At 45.8% G+C, this 21,265-nt stretch overlaps 1 protein-coding gene across 4 annotated transcripts in view; it reads right to left on the reverse strand.

Moving 5' to 3' along the window:
* Nucleotides 1-19,717, reverse strand: part of rcbtb2 (regulator of chromosome condensation (RCC1) and BTB (POZ) domain containing protein 2) — a 29,162-nt gene extending 9,445 nt beyond the window's left edge. For 2 of the 4 annotated variants that reach the window (XM_071358138.1, XM_071358141.1), the window contains exons 1-10: nt 18,921-19,144; nt 17,664-17,761; nt 17,274-17,414; nt 11,065-11,215; nt 10,660-10,826; nt 6,456-6,614; nt 5,462-5,569; nt 5,012-5,154; nt 1,046-1,236; nt 542-668 (exon numbers count right to left, since the gene is read on the reverse strand). In XM_071358138.1, the coding sequence (XP_071214239.1) occupies nt 542-668; nt 1,046-1,236; nt 5,012-5,154; nt 5,462-5,569; nt 6,456-6,614; nt 10,660-10,826; nt 11,065-11,215; nt 17,274-17,414; nt 17,664-17,717 (1,241 nt within the window). In that variant the 5' untranslated portion in view covers nt 17,718-17,761; nt 18,921-19,144. Of the gene's footprint in view, nt 1-541; nt 669-1,045; nt 1,237-5,011; nt 5,155-5,461; nt 5,570-6,455; nt 6,615-10,659; nt 10,827-11,064; nt 11,216-17,273; nt 17,415-17,663; nt 17,762-18,920; nt 19,145-19,379 lie in introns of those variants that run through there. The other 2 variants (XM_071358140.1, XM_071358139.1) reach the window with 2 other exon arrangements.
* Between the last annotated feature and the right edge of the window lie 1,548 nt (nt 19,718-21,265).

A 21,265-nucleotide genomic window follows, 5' to 3' on the forward strand; every position in this document is an offset into this window, starting at 1 on the left:
ACATCATCATTGTATTAAACCATGGTTCTGTGTGACCAAGGTCCATAGGGAGACAACCTGGGTCTGTTTGGCACCGTTTGAACATCTTGGCCCCATGTTCTGTTATAATCTCCACCCGGCACAGCCAGAAGAGGACTGGCCACCCCTCATAGCCTGGTTCCTCTCCACCCGGCACAGCCAGAAGAGGACTGGCCACCCCTCATAGCCTGGTTCCTCTCCACCCGGCACAGCCAGAAGAGAACTGGCCACCCCTCATAGCCTGGTTCCTCTCTAGGTTTCTTCCTAGGTTCTGGCCTTTTCCTAGCCACCGTGCTTCTACACCTGCATTGCTTGCTGTTTGGGGTTTTAGGCTGGGTTTCTGTACAGCACTTTGTGACATCAGCTGATGTAAGAAGGGCTTTATAAATACATTTGATTTGATTTACACAGGCCGCCCAAATTCTGATCCCCCCCCCCCCTCCAACTACTGTCAAATGAGCTGATTTGATTGGTATAAAAGATGTGAATTGGCCTGCCTGTGTAAACTCAGTCCTTTAGGTACCTGATCTTCAGGAGGGCTTTATGCACGTGGATACACTTTCCATCCACGAGGAACTTGAGATCTGAGATGTCCGGACTGTCAAACTCCCTCTTCAGAGACTGGGCCACTGTCAGATAGTCATCACCATCTGAGTAACACAGAACACACAAATCAGTCAGTCCTCTACAACAGGCCAGAGCAAAACACTCAACCTATTGGAAATACTTCAAATAGTATCTGATCCCAGGTCTGTAACCATTATCACTTCCTGTACAGTGTCAGTCTTTACCCACGGTTGAGGAGGTGTGTCAGTCTTTACCCACGAGGTGTGTCAGTCTTACCCACGAGGTGTGTCAGTCTTACCCACGGTTGAGGAGGTGTGTCAGTCTTTACCCAGGGTTGAGGAGGTGTGTCAGTCTTTACCCAGGGTTGAGGAGGTGTGTCAGTCTTACCCACGAGGTGTGTCAGTCTTACCCACGAGGTGTGTCAGTCTTACCCACGGTTGAGGAGGTGTGTCAGTCTTACCCACGGTGAGGAGATGCCATGTGACCGCGGGCGTGGCGAAGCATGCAAAGACATCATCAGTGCTGCCGAAGTGAGTGAGGTGAGGGCAGGCTACAGCTTGACCCCGACACTGACCCCACATCAGCACCTGGCCGCTCTGAGTCTTAGCTGCAGACGTATGGCTGGTGTGGCACGCTGCCACCTCTACCATCCTACAGACAGACAGGACACACGAGGACAGACATCAGTCTTTTAGATACTTCGCCAGGCTGGACAACCAGACTGTGGTATAGACAGGCTGGACAACCAGACTGTGGTATAGACAGGCTGGACAACCAGACTGTGGTATAGACAGGCTGGACAACCTGACTGTGGTAAAGACAGGCTGGACAACCTGACTGTGGTATAGACAGGCTGGACAACCTGACTGTGGTAAAGACAGGCTGGACAACCTGACTGTGGTATAGACAGGCTGGACAACCTGACTGTGGTAAAGACAGGCTGGACAACCAGACTGTGGTAAAGACAGGCTGGACAACCAGACTGTGGTAAAGACAGGCTGGACAACCAGACTGTGGTAAAGACAGGCTGGACAACCTGACTGTGGTAAAGACAGGCTGGACAACCTGACTGTGGTATAGACAGGCTGGACAACCAGACAGTGGTAAAGACAGGCTGGACAACCTGACTGTGGTAAAGACAGGCTGGACAACCTGACTGTGGTAAAGACAGGCTGGACAACCAGACAGTGGTAAAGACAGGCTGGACAACCTGACTGTGGTATAGACAGGCTGGACAACCAGACAGTGGTAAAGACAGGCTGGACAACCTGACTGTGGTATAGACAGGCTGGACAACCTGACTGTGGTAAAGACAGGCTGGACAACCTGACTGTGGTAAAGACAGGCTGGACAACCAGACTGTGGTAAAGACAGGCTGGACAACCTGACTGTGGTAAAGACAGGCTAGACAACCTGACTGTGGTAAAGACAGGCTGGACAACCTGACTGTGGTATAGACAGGCTGGACAACCTGACTGTGGTATAGACAGGCTGGACAACCTGACTGTGGTATAGACAGGCTGGACAACCAGACTGTGGTATAGACAGGCTGGACAACCTGACTGTGGTAAAGACAGGCTGGAACAAAACAACAGTGCAGCATTAGAGTTCAATAGATACATGATGATCAACAAGTAGACAGACAAGATAAATACAGGCTGGAACACAACAGTCTCATTATTCCAATGAGCACCCCGACCTAAACCCTTCCAGGGGTTCCTCACCCCGCGACCTAAACCCTTCCAGGGGTTCCTCACCCCGACCTAAACCCTTCCAGGGGTTCCTCACCCCGACCTAAACCCTTCCAGGGGTTACTCACCCCGACCTAAACCCTTCCAGGGGTTCCTCACCCCAACCTAAACCCTTCCAGAGTTCCTCACCCCAACCTAAACCCTTCCAGGGGTTCCTCACCCCGACCTAAACCCTTCCAGGGGTTCCTCACCCCAACCTAAACCCTTCCAGGGGTTCCTCACCCCGCGACCTAAACCCTTCCAGGGGTTCCTCACCCCGACCTAAACCCTTCCAGGGGTTCCTCACCCCGACCTAAACCCTTCCAGGGGTTACTCACCCCGACCTAAACCCTTCCAGGGGTTCCTCACCCCAACCTAAACCCTTCCAGAGTTCCTCACCCCAACCTAAACCCTTCCAGGGGTTCCTCACCCCGACCTAAACCCTTCCAGGGGTTCCTCACCCCAACCTAAACCCTTCCAGAGTTCCTCACCCCGACCTAAACCCTTCCAGGGGTTCCTCACCCCAACCTAAACCCTTCCAGGGTTCCTCACCCCAACCTAAACCCTTCCAGGGGTTCCTCACCCCGACCTAAACCCTTCCAGGGGTTCCTCACCCCAACCTAAACCCTTCCAGAGTTCCTCACCCCAACCTAAACCCTTCCAGGGTTCCTCACCCCGACCTAAACCCTTCCAGGGGTTCCTCACCCCGACCTAAACCCTTCCAGGGGTTCCTCACCCCGACCTAAACCCTTCCAGGGGTCCCTCACCCCAACCTAAACCCTTCCAGAGTTCCTCACCCCAACCTAAACCCTTCCAGGGTTCCTCACCCCGACCTAAACCCTTCCAGAGTTCCTCACCCCAACCTAAACCCTTCCAGAGTTCCTCACCCCAACCTAAACCCTTCCAGGGTTCCTCACCCCGACCTAAACCCTTCCAGAGTTCCTCACCCCGACCTAAACCCTTCCAGGGTTCCTCACCCCAACCTAAACCCTTCCAGGGGTTCCTCACCCCGACCTAAACCCTTCCAGAGTTCCTCACCCCGACCTAAACCCTTCCAGAGTTTTTTCACAGGAAAGATCTTTGCCAAAATACTGCAGTGACTCTAGCCTTGTTTATACCTGGTTCTAACTAGCGTCCTTTGTCCTGATTTTGTCTATACTCTGATTGTGGCCACATTTGAAGACCGGTGTAGATAATCAAAAGACACATAGTGATGTAATTACCTCCAGAGGGTAGTCTTTGATGTAATTACCTCCAGAGGGTAGTCTTTGATGTAATTACCTCCAGAGGGTAGTCTTTGATGTAATTACCTCCAGAGGGTAGTCAGACACGCATTGTGTCTGGATATCTTACAAGTGTAGACAGAGAGAATATTTAAATCGTCATTATCCCGCCCTCTAAAATCATTGGCTGGTGGCACCATTATCCCGCCCTCTAAAATCATTGGCTGGTGGCACCATTATCCCGCCCTCTAAAATCATTGGCTGGTGGGACCATTATCCCGCCCTCTAAAATCATTGGCTGGTGGCACCATTATCCCGCCCTCTAAAATCATTGGCTGGTAGCACCATTATCCCGCCCTCTAAAATCATTGACTGGTGGCACCATTATCCCGCCCTCTAAAATCATTGACTGGTGGCACCATTATCCCGCCCTCTAAAATCATTGACTGGTGGCACCATTATCCCGCCCTCTAAAATCATTGGCTGGTGGCACCATTATCCCGCCCTCTAAAATCATTGGCTGGTGGCACCATTATCCCGCCCTCTAAAATCATTGGCTGGTGGCACCATTATCCCGCCCTCTAAAATCATTGGCTGGTGGCACCATTATCCCGCCCTCTAAAATCATTGCCTGGTGGCACCATTATCCCGCCCTCTAAAATCATTGGCTGGTGGCACCATTATCCCGCCCTCTAAAACCATTGGCTGGTGGCACCATTATCCCGCCCTCTAAAATCATTGGCTGGTGGCACCATTGACTGATTACATCACTATATTTCTTAGAATAAATAAATATTTTGAAAGAGTAGCTGTGAAATCATTTGAACAAAAGGAACCAGGAAATCTGGTCACAAGGAAATCTGGTCACAATGACGTCTGGAAATGTGGGCACATTCAGAATGTGGACAAGATCAGGACAAAGGAGGCAAGTTAGAACAAGGTATAAACGGGGCTATTGCCAATGAATGGTATGCCACCACTAGTATCAGTATGGGGAAGATGAGACCAAAAGAACACACTAGCGAGTTTCTTCATTTCATTTGACAAGGACAAGGTGAGATTCCAATCCAGGACCTGGGTTTAACATGTCACCAAAGAACAGATCTCTTTGCGGCGTATAACAAGCACTACTTCCACTAAAGTTGTATGGGTGTCGATGCGTAGGCTATTGTCTATGGCAGTTCCATTAACAAACGTACACCAGGATAATGCTGTAGAGCGGCGTGTGATACCAGAAAGATATGAAGGTATGGACCTCTAGATATCGCCCAAGCCTACCTGGTGGCTTTCCTACCCTGGAGGCCGTCCTACCCCGGGGCCCTAGTGGCCATCCTACCCCGGGGCCCTAGTGGCCATCCTACCCTGGGGCCCTGAGGGCCGTCCTACCCCGGGGCCCTGGTGGCCGTCCTACCCTGGGGCCCTGAGGGCCATCCTACCCCGGAGGGTGTCCTACCCCGGAGCAGAGGAACTCACCTCTCCTTGTCTGTGTTGATGAGTGTGGGGACAGCCTGGTTACTCTTGTTGCCTGTCCCCAGCTGCCCGTAAGAGTTGGCCCCCCAAGCGTAAATAAAGCCCTCGTCTGTCAGCGCCAGCGTATGGGCGTAGCCACAAGTAACCTGCACGGCACAGGCAAACAGGAAGTTAATATTCAGACCTTCCTATGTCATTACCCTGTGTCTTCCTACCTGCACAACCAACCATGAGTCCCACACAGAGCTAACAGAGTAGGTTTGGGTTGACGCCTCACCTGTGTAATGTTGACGCCTCACCTGTGTAATGTTGACGCCTCACCTGTGTAATGTTGACGCCTCACCTGTGTAATGTTGACGCCTCACCTGTGTAATGTTGACGCCTCACCTGTGTAATGTTGACGCCTCACCTGTGTAATGTTGACGCCTCACCTGTGTAATGTTGACGCCTCACCTGTATAATGTTGACTCCCTGTAGAGCTGCGATCCTACACGGGGTCTGCTGGTTCCCATTGTTGCCCAGACCAAGCTGCCCGTTACAGTTATAGCCCCAACCATAGGTCTGCAAACAGATCGCAGATTACAGTCCTACAGATAGCAACAGGACAGGGTTGTAGTCCTACAGATAGCAACAGGACAGGGTTGTAGTCCTACAGATAGCAACAGGACAGGGTTGTAGTCCTACAGATAGCAACAGGACAGGGTTGTAGTCCTACAGATAGCAACAGGACAGGGTTGTAGTCCTACAGATGGCAACAGGACAGGTTTGTAGTCCTACAGATGGCAACAGGACAGGGTTGTAGTCCTACAGATAGCAACAGGACAGGGTTGTAGTCCTACAGATAGCAACAGGACAGGGTTGTAGTCCTACAGATAGCAACAGGACAGGGTTGCAGTTCTACAGATAGCAACAGGACAGGGTTGTAGTCCTACAGATAGCAACAGGACAGGGTTGTAGTCCTACAGATAGCAACAGGACAGGGTTGTAGTCCTACAGATAGCAACAGGACAGGGTTGTAGTCCTACAGATAGCAACAGGACAGGGTTGTAGTCCTACAGATAGCAACAGGACAGGGTTGTAGTCCTACAGATAGTGGGACTACAACCCTGTCCTGTTGCCATCTGCGGTACTATATTAATACAATACATCTTCATTGGATGCATCAGCAGTCTTCTACGCTCAAAAAGCACAAATGATAATTTTTGGACAGCTATTATATTTACTGTCTTTTACACTTCTACACTGTAGCTGAATCAATAGTCGATTATGAACACCGACTCTTCTGCTACGACTTCATCAACTACCGATCAACCGCATCGATTTCTTACGTTGCGCAACGTTTCCAGCCTCTTTCTTTCCGCCATTCACACAAACTAGGCCTTGACAACTTCAACATGACCGTATAAAATACTTGTTGTATTAAAAGGATCTACTTAAGTATCCTTACCTCTCCATTGTCCAGCACAGCCATGGAACAGAGCTGACCACAGGCGATATTAACCACTACTTTGTTCTGCAGGCAGCTGCTGACCCGGCGTGGCGTGGGCTGGTTGGCTGTCGACCCTGACCCCACCTGGCCAGAGTTGTTGTAGCCCCATGCAAACACCTTGAGGAGATGTCAGAGGGGAAAGGTTAAAAAGGTCACAGAACCAGGAAATTCACAACAAAAACAGAACATTTAAGAACAGATGCACACTGTATGTACATATCTACCTAAATTACCTCAACCCCTTTGCTGGGGAACGTAACAGGGTGTACTGAGTCGATGTGCAAGAAAACCAAAAATTGTTGTTCAAACAGAAGACGGAACTAACAAAAGCTGTGTTCACAATGGCAGTTAACTCAAATCCTATTTACACTGAACACAAATATAAAAACACAACAATTGCAGTTCATAAGGTAATCAGTTCATTCAAATAAATTCATTAGGCCCTAATCTATGGATGCCCAGTCATGTGAAAGTGGTGCAGACATGGGTGGAGCCTGGGAGGGCATAGGCCCACCCAGAATTAGATTTTCCCCATTAAAGGGCTTTATTACAGTCACAAATGCTCCTCAGTTCCCATCAGCTGTCCGGGTGGCTGGTCTCAGAAGATCCCGCACGGTGTAGAAGACGGATGAGGAGGTCCTGGGCTGGCACAGCTACGCGTGGTCTGCGGTTCTGAGGCTGATTAGACGGACTGCCAAATTCTCTAAAATTATGTTTGGATGTCGCTTATGATTGAGAAATTAACATTCAATTATCTGGCAACAGCTCTGGTGGACATTCCTGCTGTCAGCATGTCAATTGCACGCTCCCTCAAAACTTGAGACATCTGTGGCTTTGTGTTGGTCGACAAAACAGCCACAATTTAGAGTGGCCTTTAATTGTCCCCAGCACAAGGTGCACCTGTGTAATGATCATGCTGTTTAATCAACTTCTTGATATGCCACACAACTGTCAGGTGGATGGATTATCTTGGGAAAATGAGAAATGCTCACTAACAGAGATGTAAAGAAATTTGTGCACAATGACAGAAATGATATTTTTGTGCATATAGAACATTTCTGGGATCTTTTTTATTTCAGCTCATGAAACATGGGACCAACACTTTACATGTTGTGTTTATCACATGGCCAGGAATCAGATACAAATCTGAACCATTTTTGAACTACTCGAGAAGTAGGAGTCTTTAAATCCTCAAGGTCCTTGACCTCTTGAGAACCACCGATCAAAAAGACATGCTATTTCCTTACGAACTCCACACGGCTTTGTGATCGTGTCTTTTCGTAATTTTGTCTGTATGCCTCTGGGACCAACTTGTTAAGCCCGTCATGAGGACCTGTGGCGGTCCTCATGAGAGGCAGTTTCATCATAGCGCTTTATGATTTTTGCGACTGCACTTGAAGAAATTTGAAAAATTCTTTACATTTTTATCGACTGACATTCATGTCTTAAAGTAATGATGGACTGTCATTTCTCTTTGCTTATTTGAGCTGTTCCGGCCATAATATGGACTTGGTCTTAGCCCTATTTGGTATATCTTCTGTATACCACACCTACCTTGTCACAACACAGCTGATTGGCTCAAACGCATTAAGAAGGAAAGAAATCACACAAATGAACTTTTAACAAGGCACACTTGTTAATCGAAATGCATTCCAGGTGACTATCTCATGAAGCTGGTTGAGAGAATGCCAAGAGTGTGCTAAGCTGTCATCAATGCAAAGATTGGCTACTTTGAAGAATCTCAAATATAATATATATTTTTTTTACTACATGATTCCATATGAGCTATTTCATAGTTTTGATGTCTTCACTATTATTCTACAATGTAGAAAATAGTAAAAATAAAGAAAAACCCTTAAAATAGTAGGTGTGTCCAATCTTTTGACAGGTAGTGTGTTCATCCACCTCCTTCTCGTTGAAAGGCGGTACAAGCCGGCTGTTCCGACCGATATCAAACTCTATTCATGGTGCAGGGTGGCATGACTGGATACTGAGTGCTTTGAGATCTCTCTCTTAATTGGATGGCATGCTGACACGGTCTTGTTCTTACGCTGCATGTTCACATTCTTGTTTGGCTGCCATGTTCATCTGGTCTTTCCCTGTGCTCCTCCAGCTGTAATTTGTTGCTCCAGCTTTGCCTTCAGTTCTACCTCCCTCAGTCGCACGTCTACGGGACTCACCCCACTGCCCGTAGCACCATTTATCAGCCTCTCTCTACGAGAGCATTTCCTCCTCCACCAAAACAGTACTGAGCAACACTTTATTTTTATTTTTATAAATGTTACCACTTTTTCTCCCCAATTTTGTGGTATCCCATTGGTACCGTCTTGTCTCATCGCTGCAACTCCCGTACGGACTCGGGAGAGGCGAAGGTCGAGAGCTGTGCGTCCTCCGAAACACGACCCTGCCAAGCCGCACTGCTTCTTGACACAGTAGCCACTTAACCCAGCCGCACCAATGTGTCGGAGGAAACACCGTCCAGCTGGTGACCAAAGTCAGCCTGTAGGCGCCCTGCCTGCCACAAGGAGTCACTAGAGGGCGATGGGACAAGGACATCCCTGCCCGGCCAAACCCTCCCCTAACCCGGACGACACTGGGCCAATTGTGCGCCGCCCCATAAGTCGCCCGGTCGCGGCCGGCTGCGACAGAGCCTGGACACGAACCAGGACCTCTAGTGGCACAGCTAGCACTGCGATACAGTGCCTTAGACCACTGAGACAGAGCCTGGACTCGAACCAGGATCTCTAGTGGCACAGCTAGCACTGTGATGCAGTGCCTTAGACCACTGAGACAGAGCCTGGACTCGAACCAGGATCTCTAGTGGCACAGCTAGCACTGCGATACAGTGTCTCAGACTACTGCTTTAGGATCGCTAGATGCCTCTGATGCCATAATGCATTGCAATGAGCAGATTTGCCTTCGTACATTTATCTAGCATCTCCCATGTAGGGTTTTCCACAAATGCTTCAAACTTTGTTTAATTTTTATTAACCTGTGTGTATATGTAATATAATCCCAAGGGTGGATGTCAGTGACAAACTCTACCAGAAAAGTGTATTTTGAACATTCAAATAGCTTGGGACAGCAGAGCTCCAGAGTAGGAGATTAGAGCGACTGCCACACTCATGGGAAACAAGATCCCCGGACGAGCCCCCATTTTATTACCAAAATATTGTCACTCAAACAGACTCGTGGGGTTTTGTCCACTGAAAGTTGACTAGCAACAACAACTGGGACCTAAAAGGACACCCACCATGAGACCCACTACATTTACCCAAGAAGAGGCGAATAAAAGAAAAACCCACAACAAACGTAAAAACAGGAAGTAAACCTAAAAGTGGAACAAAACGAAAACAGGAAAGATCAGACAATGGATTGTTTTTCAACAAATAAAATAAAAGGGAGCGCCAACTGAAGGTGTTAACCCTCCACATCTCTCAAGACCTCTGGTTTGCTGGGCCAGCCACTCTCAATAACACTGCCTACAGCCACGTCATTATCCCCTCCCTGCCTACAGCCACGTCATTATCCCCTCCCTGCCTACAGCCACGTCATTATCCCCTCCCTGCCTACAGCCACTCTCAATAACACTGCCCACAGCCACGTCGTTATCCCCTCCCTGCCCACAGCCACGTCGTTATCCCCTCCCTGCCCACAGCCACGTCATTATCCCCTCCCTGCCTACAGCCACTCTCAATAACACTGCCCACAGCCACGTCGTTATCCCCTCCCTGCCCACAGCCACGTTGTTATCCCCTCCCTGCCCACAGCCACGTCGTTATCCCCTCCCTGCCCACAGCCACGTCGTTATCCCCTCCCTGCCCACAGCCACGTCGTTATCCCCTCCCTTGTATGTACACACACACATACCTCTGGGCCCTGGCCCATACCTCTCTGGGCCCCTCTCTGGGCCCTGGCCCATACCTCTGGGCCCTGGCCCATACCTCTGGGCCCTGGCCCATACCTCTGGGCCCTGGCCCATACCTCTCTGGGCCCCTCTCTGGGCCCTGGCCCATACCTCTGGGCCCTGGCCCATACCTCTGGGCCCTGGCCCATACCTCTGGGCCCTGGCCCATACCTCTGGGCCCTGGCCCATACCTCTGGGCCCTGATCAAAAGTGGTGCACTATAAGAAATAGGGTGCAATTTGGGAAGCATCCTACCTCTCCGTCGGTAGTGAGGGCGATGGTGTGGTGAGAGCCACAGGCCACCTCCGTCACCCTCTTGTTGAGCAGGTTAGTGGAGACCTGGGCTGGGGTCAAGCCGTGGTTGGTGGTCCCATTGCCCAGCTGGCTGTAGCCGTTGTGTCCCCAGGCAAACACCTCTCCATCTACCACAGCACATATAATAGATTGATTTGATTTAGTTGACAAATATCCACATTTATTAGGTCAGAATTAAACCACTTTGTAAGAAATAACCTCAATCCAATGTCTGCCTTCTACTGAGTAAAAATTGGGAAAATACTAAATCTATTTCTTGACAAAAAAACATACAAAAAAAATATGGAATCCTACTTTAACAAGCAACAAAATGTACCAAACATGATTTAGACCGTTTCATCTCACCGGCAGTAGCGATGACTACATGTGGTCCTGTTCCGTAGCTCAGAGAGACTATCTTCTTCCCACATAGCACGTCGATCCTGCGGGGCTCTATGGTACTCTGCAGGTCCCCCAGACCCAGACAGCCACTACAGTTGGTGCCCAGGGCAAACACCTGTACAATGACGAGCAAAACAGCTTGCCTGAGCCCCAAATTACAACCTATTTCCTATAGAGTACACAGATTTTGATCAGAGCCCATATGACTCAGCTTCTTTTCTATGAGTTGAAAAAGATAGGGAAAGGGGGGGGGGGTAGATACCTAGTCAGTTGTAAAACTGAATGCATCTTCCGCATTCGATGCCCGGGGAACAGTGGGTTAACTGCCTTGCTCGGGGCCCGGGGAACAGAGGGTTAACTGCCTTGCTCAGGGCCCGGGGAACAGAGGGTTAACTGCCTTGCTCAGGGCCCGGGGAACAGAGGGTTAACTGCCTTGCTCAGGGCCCGGGGAACAGAGGGTTAACTGCCTTGCTCAGGGCCCGGGGAACAGAGGGTTAACTGCCTTGCTCAGGGGCAAGAATGATAGTAAAACTATATAGGCATGTTGTCGTCACATAACAGCTTCTTATCGTGTTATTTCTATGATAAACATCTAGGGCCCGTTTCCTGGGTAATCCTATTCTTGAACTAAAAAGCACACATGGAGAATTTTTTGAAAGACCTTAGAATTTGTATTTATTATGGATCCCCATTAGCTGCTGCCTATTCTTCCTGGCGTCCAGCAAAATTAAGGCAGTTTATACCCTTTTAAAAACATTACAATACATTCACAACACACCGTATGCCCTCGGGCCCCTACTCCACCTCTACCACATATATACAGTACTAAATCCATGTGTACAGTGTGTATGTTATCGTGTGTTTGTGTGTTTGTGTCTCTTCACAGTCGCCACTGTTCCATAAGGTGTATTTTTTTCTGTTTTTTAAATCTAAATTGTACTGGTTGCATCAGTTACTTGATGTGGAATAGAGTTCCATGTAGTCATGGCTCTATGTAGTACTGTGAGTCTCCCATTGTCTGTTCTGGACTTGGGGACTGTGAAGAGACCTCGTGGCATGTCTTGTGGGGTACGCATGGGTGTCTGAGCTGTGTGCCAGTAGTTTAGACAGACAGCTCGGTGTATTCAACATGTCAATACTTCTCATAAATAAAAGCAGTGATGAAGTCAATCTCTCCTCCACTTTGAGCCAGGAGAGATTGACATGCATATTATTATTGTTTGCTCTCTGCGTACATCCAAGGGCCAGCCGTGCTGCCCTGTTCTTTTCTGTAGCACCTGATCACATGACTGAACAGTAGTCCAGGTGAGACAAAACTAGGGCCTGTAGGACCTTCCTTGTTGATAGTGCTGTTAAGAAGGTAGAAACTAGGGCTTGTAGGACCTGCCTTCCCCCCCCCCCCCTTTTTCTCCCCAATTTCGTGGTATCCAATTGGTAGTAGTTACTGTCTTGTCTCATCGCTGCAACTCCCGTACGGACTCGGGAGAGGCGAAGGTCGAGAGCCATGCGTCCTCCGAAACACGACCCAACCAAGCCGCACTGCTTCTTGACACAACGCACATCCAACCCGGAAGCCAGCCGCACCAATGTGTCGGAGGAAACACCGTACACCTAGCGACCTGGTCAGCATGCACTGCGCCCGGCCCGCCACAGGAGTCGCTAGTGCGCGATGAGACAAGGATATCGCTGCCGGCCAAACCCTCCCTAACCCGGACGACGCTGGGCCAATTGTGCGTCGCCCCATGAGCCTCCCGGTCGCAGCCGGCTGCGACAGAGCCTGGGCTCGAACCCGGAATATCTGGTGGCACAGCTAGCACTGTGATGCAGTGCCTTAGACCACGGGACCTGCCTTTTTGATAGTGCTGTTAAGAAGGTAGAGCAGTAGTTTATTATGGACATACAACAGTAGTTAAGATGGGGAGAAGTATCAATATGTTTTGACCATGACAGTTTATACAATCCAGGGTTACTCCAAGCTGTTTAGTCTCCTCAACTTGCTCAATTTCCACATTATTCATTACAAGATTTAGTGAATGATTTGTCCCAAATACAATGCTTTAAGTTGTAGAAATATTTAGGACTAAATAATTCCTTGCCACCCACTCTGAAACTAACTGCAGCTCTTTGTTAAGTGTTGCAGTCATTTCAGTTGCTGTAGTAGCTGACATGTATAGTGTTGAGTCATCCACATACATAGACACACTGGCTTTCCTCAAGGCCAGTGGCACGTCATTAGTAAAGATTGAAAAAAAATGAAGGGGCCTAAACAGCTACCCTGGGGAATTCCTGATTCTACCTGGATTATGTTGGAGATGTTTCCATTAAAGAACACCCTCTGTGTTCTGTTAGACAGGTAACTCTTTATCCACATTATAGCAGGGGGTGTAAAGCCATAACACCCTCTGTGTTCTGTTAGACAGGTAACTCTTTATCCACATTATAGCAGGGGGTGTAAAGCCATAACACCCTCTGTGTTCTGTTAGACAGGTAACTCTTTATCCACATTATAGCAGGGGGTGTAAAGCCATAACACCCTCTGTGTTCTGTTAGACAGGTAACTCTTTATCCACATTATAGCAGGGGGTGTAAAGCCATAACACCCTCTGTGTTCTGTTAGACAGGTAACTCTTTATCCACATTATAGCAGGGGGTGTAAAGCCATAACACCCTCTGTGTTCTGTTAGACAGGTAACTCTTTATCCACATTATAGCAGGGGGTGTAAAGCCATAACACCCTCTGTGTTCTGTTAGACAGGTAACTCTTTATCCACATTATAGCAGGGGGTGTAAAGCCATAACACACATGTTTTTCCAGCAGCAGACTAGGATCAATAATGTCAAAAGCCGCACTGAAGTCTAACAAAACAGCCCCCATAATCTTTTTATAATCCATTTCTCTCAGCCAATCATCAGTCATTTGTGTAAGTGCTGTGCTTGTTAAATGTCCTTCTATAAGCTGAAAGTCTGTTGTCAATTTGTTTACTGTGAAACAGCATCGTATCTTATCAAACACCATTTTTCCCAGAAGTTTACTAAGGGTTGATAACAGGCTGATTGGTCGGCTGTTTGAGCCAGTAAAGGGGTTTTTAATATTATTAGGTAGTGGAATGACTTCAGCTTCCCTCCAGGCCTGAGGGCACACACTCTTTAGTAGGCTTGGATTGAAGATGTGGCAAATAGGAGTGGAAATATAGTCTGCCATCATCCTCAGTAATTTTCCATCCAAGTTGTCAGACCCCGTGACTTGTCATTGTTGATAAACAACAATATTTTTTTCACCTCTGCCACACTGACTTTACGGAATTAAAATGTACAATGCTTGTCTTTAATAATTTGGTCAGATATACTTGGATGTGTAGTGTCAGCGTTTGTTGCTGACATGTTATGCCTTATTTTTTTCATTGGCAAGATTAGCAAACTAACTTAAGTAGTTGGCAAGATCAGTTGGTTTTGTGATGAACGAGCCATCTGATTCAATGAATGATGGAGCTGAGTTTGCTTTTTCCCCCCAAAATGTCATTTAAGGTGCTGCAAAGATTTTTACTTTCATCTTTTTATTCAGTTTAGGTCACATGATTACTCAATTTGCAATAAGTTTGCCAATCGGTTGTGCAGCCAGACTTATTTGCCATTCCCTTTGCCTCATCCCTCTCAATAATACAATGTTTCAATCCCTCATCAATCCACAGAGATATAACAGTTTTTATAGTCATTTTCTTAAATGGGTGCTTATTAGTAACTGGAATAAGCAGGTTCCTAAATGTGTCAAGTGCAGCGTCTGATTGCGCCTCATTACACACCACGGACCAACAGATATTCTTTACATCAATAACATATGAATCACTACAAAACTTATTGTATGACCTCTTATACACTATATTAGGCCCAGCCTTTGGATCTTTGGTTTTCCTAGATATGGCTACTATATTGTGATCACTACATCCTATGGATCTGGATAGTGTTTTAGAGCACATTTCTGCAGCATTAGTAAAGATGTGATCAATACATGTTGATGATTTCATTCCTGTGCTGTTTGTAACTACCCTGGTAGGTTGACTGATAACCTGAACTGATTACAGTTTGAAGATTTTTCTCGAGTGGGCAGCCTGATGAAAGCCAGTCAATATTTAAATCACCCAGAAAATATACCTCTCTGTTGATACCACATACATTATCAAGCATTTCACACGTTATCCAGATACTGACTGTTAGCACTTGGTGGTCGATAGCAGCTTCCCACCAGAATGGGCTTTAGGTGAGGCAGATGAACCTGTAGCCATATTACTTCAACAGTATTTAACATGAGATTCTCTCTAATCTTTACAGGAATGTGGTTCTGCATATAAAACAGCAACACCTCCACCATTGGCATTTCTATATTTTCTGTAAAAGTTTAGCCTGGGTGCCCACTACGACAACAAATTGGTATAGTTTTAAGTTTATAAAGACACTGCATGACAAAAGAAAATAACATCATTGCCTGGGTGTCAACTGGGTCCCTATGAGAAAAACAAATGGATCAGTGTGTTAAGACGCAGTCAGACATGAACAGAGGCTTTCAGATGGATCAAAACAGAGCTTGCACTGGCTTTACATGGCTAAATATAGCCTCACTATCTGCTTGACAGAGTCTCTGGAACTATCGCCCGACTGAACTCAGGCTATGTCCCACATGGCACCATATTCCCTATACAGTGCCTCGCAAACGTATACTTCTGCAAGGATTTCATCACATTTTACTGTGTTACAAATTGGGATTAAAATTGATTTTTTTTTTCTTGTAAACAATCCACACAAAATACTCCAATGTGAAAATGGAAGAAAATTATTATTTTTTTTACATTAAAAAAAATATCTATAAATCATAACCAAAATAGAGTCATTCCATAAGTATTCAGCCCACTGGTTTAGGCAAGCCTAAATTAGTTCAGGAGATAAATGTGGCTCCACAAATCACCAAATAAGTTACACGAACTCACTCTGTGTGAAATAATAGATGTTAACATGATTTATAAATGACTACACCTTCCTCTGCTGCAATGTATAACAACCAACTTGATTGAGCTTTTAGAATTTTGAAAATAATAAATATGGGCACATATTTCACAATCCAGGTACGCAAAGCTCTTAGACTTACCCAAGAAGACTCACAACTGTAATCACTGCCAAAGGTGTTTCAAACATGTATTGACTCAGGGGAGAGCAGAATACTCCGGGGGATACTCAGGGGGGGAGCAGAATACTCATGCAACCACTAGATTTTTATTTAGATATATAATATATATACAGTGGGGAGAACGAGTTCAAACAGGTGCATAAAATAAAATGCAAATTAATTACTTAAAAATCATACAATGTGATTTTCTGGATTTTTGTTTTAGATTCCGTCTCTCACAGTTGAAGTGTACCTATGATAAAAATTATAGACCTCTACATGCTTTGTAAGTAGGAAAACCTGCAAAATCGGCAGTGTATCAAATACTTGTTCTCCCCACTGTATATATACACATACACAAGTATTTTGTGTAGCTTGCTGACAAAATATGACAATTAAATCAATTTGAATCCCACTTTATAACACAAAATGTGAAGAAATCCAAGGGGTTTGAATACTTTTGCAAGGCACTGTATGTAGGGAAGGAGGTGCCATTTGAAGCGTTCTGCCTCAGTGTGCCAAACAACAAGGCCTCTCTGTTTCCAGCGACATATCACTCTGAGGATGCTGCTGATTACTCCGTCAGGCCTAGCCTATACGTTGTCACAAGTAGCATACTAGGCCTTGTCCAAGTACTATCTAGAGGAAAAAGAAACGCACACATATTTAGGCGAGGTGCTGGCTAGCGGAGTAGAAAACCAACATTTTTGCATCTGAGCTCGTAGTGTGCAGCTCTCCTTTATTTTCAAACTTGTCCAAGTACTAAACACAATTATTTCATAAACACTAGGCCTAACAACTATCGGACTGTGTTAGAATATAACTTTAACCTTGTCTATTACATAGTAGTAGGCTATAGTTATCTGCGTCCCACATGGCACCCTATTCCCTACATTGTGCACTACTTTTGACCAGAGCCCTATGTCAAAAGTAGTGAAGTATATTGGAACTAGGGTGCCATTTGGGAAGTGAGCCATGTCCCCTGGTGCTGAGCCAGACGAGGCCCTACAGTACGTACCTCATCGTTGACGGTGACATAGAGGGCTTCGTTGGCAGCGCTGCCGAACACACAGGCCTGTCGTATCAGACGCAGTTCCTCTGGAGGCAGGAGAGCAAACACTGGCCACTTCCCCACGTCCAGCATACTACTGCTACTCAACTAGGACAAACAGACAGAAACGTCAGAGTAGCATCACGCATACTACTGCTACTCAACTAGGACAAACAGGCAGAGCCACTCTACCATCCATCATCAGCACAGAATAATGTAACAATAACAGTTGTTGAATCACTAATTAAATGAAAACAGTTGGTACACAAACAACATTCTCCCTTAGCAAAAAGTAATTCCAAGGAAGTAAATCTGTACAAGCCAGAATGTTGAATACAATGATATTTAAAAACGTACTTCACCGGTTGTCAGTCCTTTTTTGGCGGTAGGAAGTGGAGATATAGTAACCATAGGAAAGTGTGCTGGTAGGATCTGTTGCTTGTATTTCTCATCTCCTGACGGATTCCACGATGCACAATATGTAAACAATATCTGAATGTAACCGAACGTTGTCAGCCATAACGCGTTCCCTCGCTGTCAGCTGGAAGTGCCGGTGAACTTCGCCAGATGATTGCGTGGGACAACTTTAGGTCTGTGCTTCGGTTAAATTCGGAAATATTAACATATTTTGTAAATCGTGTGCAAATTCCTCAAGCATTGAAAATGCAAACCAGAAATACCCTTACGGGAAAATATAGCAGTCAGGGAGCATTATAACTGCAGTACATTGTAGTATAACTGCAATTAGCGGAATATACTGCTTCCGAAATACGTTTTTTTTACTGAATTTTTTTAAATTCTGCAATTACTGCATCCAAAATACCACAGTCAACTGCAGTTACAGCACTTTTAATTCAGTTTCAAAACGGCAAAAAAAAGTGTACGGGTAAAAACCGACATTTTTATTTAACCTGTATTTTTATCAGGGAGTCATACTGAGATGAAGGTCTCTTTTACAGATGAGCTCTGAAATACAGACCAGCACACTGAAATGCGGTTTAAGAACACTACTGTGTGGCTATTTTGTCTCAGATGACCTCCTACATAAAAAAAGGTCAAAAATCATCAGACAACAAGTACATTCAAATGAAGTTTATTTAACAGTCTGGCTTGTGATTGAACTGTTCAAAAATGGGGAGCCTACATGTTGAGAGGAGAGAGAGAGATATGAGTCTTCCACTCTCGGATTCCTAGAGGCTACCTATTCCCTGTGTTTACGTCGGCCTTCCAGTTTGCCCACTCTTGTCGCCTCTCAACGCCATCGTAAACCTTTGAGAGTTTATCCCCGACGCTAGCTAGTGTGACCAAAGATAGTACAGTATGAGATATGAAGATAAGCAAAAACTGACATCCCCCCGATCACACTTGTAGGCGATGTCATGGCGACGTTGGCTAGCTAAGATCATGCGCAGAAACTCGTCATTTAGAAACTGTAGTGGCTAAGTTTTAACGCCAAAAACAAACAAACACACTAAATTGCTTAGTTATTGAATGTCATTGTAGAGGTTTATACTATGACTGACTAACTGACTGTCTCCAACGTAAACAAGACTCGGATAACGTTACCGAAGATAATGTTTTCTAAAGTAGCGTACGCTAGCTAGCATAGCTTACCCCGGCGTTGTTGTGCTATTCGTCAACGATGTCGTCGGGTCAGACAGTGATATCGTCGACTCCCTAACATTTTCATATGGCAAATCGAGTTAAAAGCGACCACATTTCCGGAAGACAGATGCTTGCTAGCCAACCAACCGTGCCAATCCCTTCTCTAGCTGAGGAAGCTTCTTGGCTATTCAGTAGTGATGTGCAGTTCGCGAACGACTCTTTTTACTGACTCGAGAGTCATGATTAATTTTCCCGAGTGACTCATTCATTTTAGTTGTTTAACCTGCTGCCAGGCCTCAATTAATCATACAACAGGATAAATACGCGCTCCACCGGAAAATATAAGGCGGAAAAAACATGTTTTGAGCTGATAATTGATCACATGGTGCAAGAATGGATGCAATTAATGAATTATTGAATGTTATGATGGACACAGCTTTGTAGAACCAAAACATACACTAAACATACCTCCCTTTGTCAACGAACTCGAGAACGATTCGTTTGGGGTGCTGCGGGTTGGTACCATATCACCTTCATAGCAGTCAGGCAATGCCTTCCACCAAGAGTCGTTCACAAACTAGTCCAGCTACGGCCACAACTAGACCTTGTTTCAAATGTATCAATAAATACTCTTATTTGTATGCCTAGCAATCAATAAATGTACATTGTTTAAAGCACACTTTTACAAATCTCAGTAACAAATAACAGCTCCAATAAACCCCTTGTGGTGAACGAGAGGCTTGTAAGATCATGACGAGTTTCCAGTTCATCATTCAACTGTAGAGGGTCCTGCGTGCCCTGGGCATTATTGACTCAAATGAACGAATTGAGTCGAAAGATTCGTTCTTTTGACTGAACGAGTCGAAAAGATCAGTCAGTAAAAAGGGCCGAACGTCCCATCACTACTATTCAGACAGTACAAGTTGACTGCCGAGTTCATATCTTCATCGATGGGGGCGGGGGGGGGCGTTCTCGTTCGTGTTGCATTCAAGCACATCCGTCCTGCGCATTCGTCAGCAAGATGTGATTGATGGGCACACTGCTCAGTGGCGGTTCTAGACCATTTCAACTGGGGGGGGGGGGGGGTCAAGCTGGGGCCAGTTGTACTGTTAGAGGGGCCAGTTACATTAGACGTTATTGTTGTCATATCGTTTTCTTCACTGCATTAGCAGACAAAAGACCATGTTCATAATCATCATCGTTGCCACTGTCTAATAATGGATGTAAAAAAAGAACGATAGCAAAAATTAGTTTCATACTCCACATTTAGGGGGGCCACAAGGGGGTCCAAAATTGTTGTCACAGGGGCACTGCCCCCCAGAACCGCTAGTGACACCGCTACAGGTTGATTTGAAATCATTCCTTTCCAGTAGCCTAAAATATGTGTTTTATATGTACACAAGATGATATAAGGCGACTGCTCTGTAGCCACCGCACCGTCACCATTGTAAAACATATTTTGGAAGCTATAGATAATATAAATGCATTTGTTAATGTCTACATTCATTTTTTTCCCATGTTTATTTTATTACAGACACTTAAATGCATACTTTAAAATTATGTGAGCTAAACATTACATTTTTTTTTTTTAAGATATCTAAACATTTTCCTTATAAGTATAATTTTTTAGATGGTACTAATGTTACCGCCCCCACTACAACAAAACAATACTTAAATAAATGTAATTTAGTCCTTGAAACGTTCAATTTAAATACTGCAGAATTCCATCCATTCCCATGGAGGACTGCTCCTACCGGGGAGTACCAATATGGCCGACTAGTGGCTTCAAAGCCTTTTAATTGCCAATACACAGCATCAACAATCCAGGGTTTATATACATCATATCCTAAAATACATGTCAGTCCAGGGTTATTGAGAGATACTGACAGTATCTTTAAGATAAGAGAATCTTGGCACAATATTTTCTCTCTTCCCTTTTGGTAACCATAACATAATATATTTACCTTTTAAGTAAACATTATATCATATATTTCACCCCTGCCTTACATTCATTGATTACTAGAACATCTAAATGTCCAATTACCTATTTGTTTGGTTACCTAAAGGGGGGGGGGGGGTGTACCCAATATTTGATCTGCAAGCCATAGATAGGTGTGTGTTTCTCAGTAACCATGCACAAACATGTAATTTAAGCTACTGGAAAGGAATGACTTCTCAAGTAAAAAGGCTATGCTCCGTATAGGCCTAACGTCCGGGGTTTTCATCTGGTTGTTTACTTTGGATCGATGAATGTGTATTAATAGATTTTTTTTCTCCCATCCTTAGCAAATCTCTGAGGACAACGGTCTACTGTACACCGTGTGCAGAGAATGTCTCCGACTCCAGTCATAAAC

The sequence above is a fragment of the Salvelinus alpinus genome, chromosome 21 (genome assembly GCF_045679555.1).
Source record: "Salvelinus alpinus chromosome 21, SLU_Salpinus.1, whole genome shotgun sequence".
Lineage (NCBI taxonomy): Eukaryota > Metazoa > Chordata > Actinopteri > Salmoniformes > Salmonidae > Salvelinus > Salvelinus alpinus.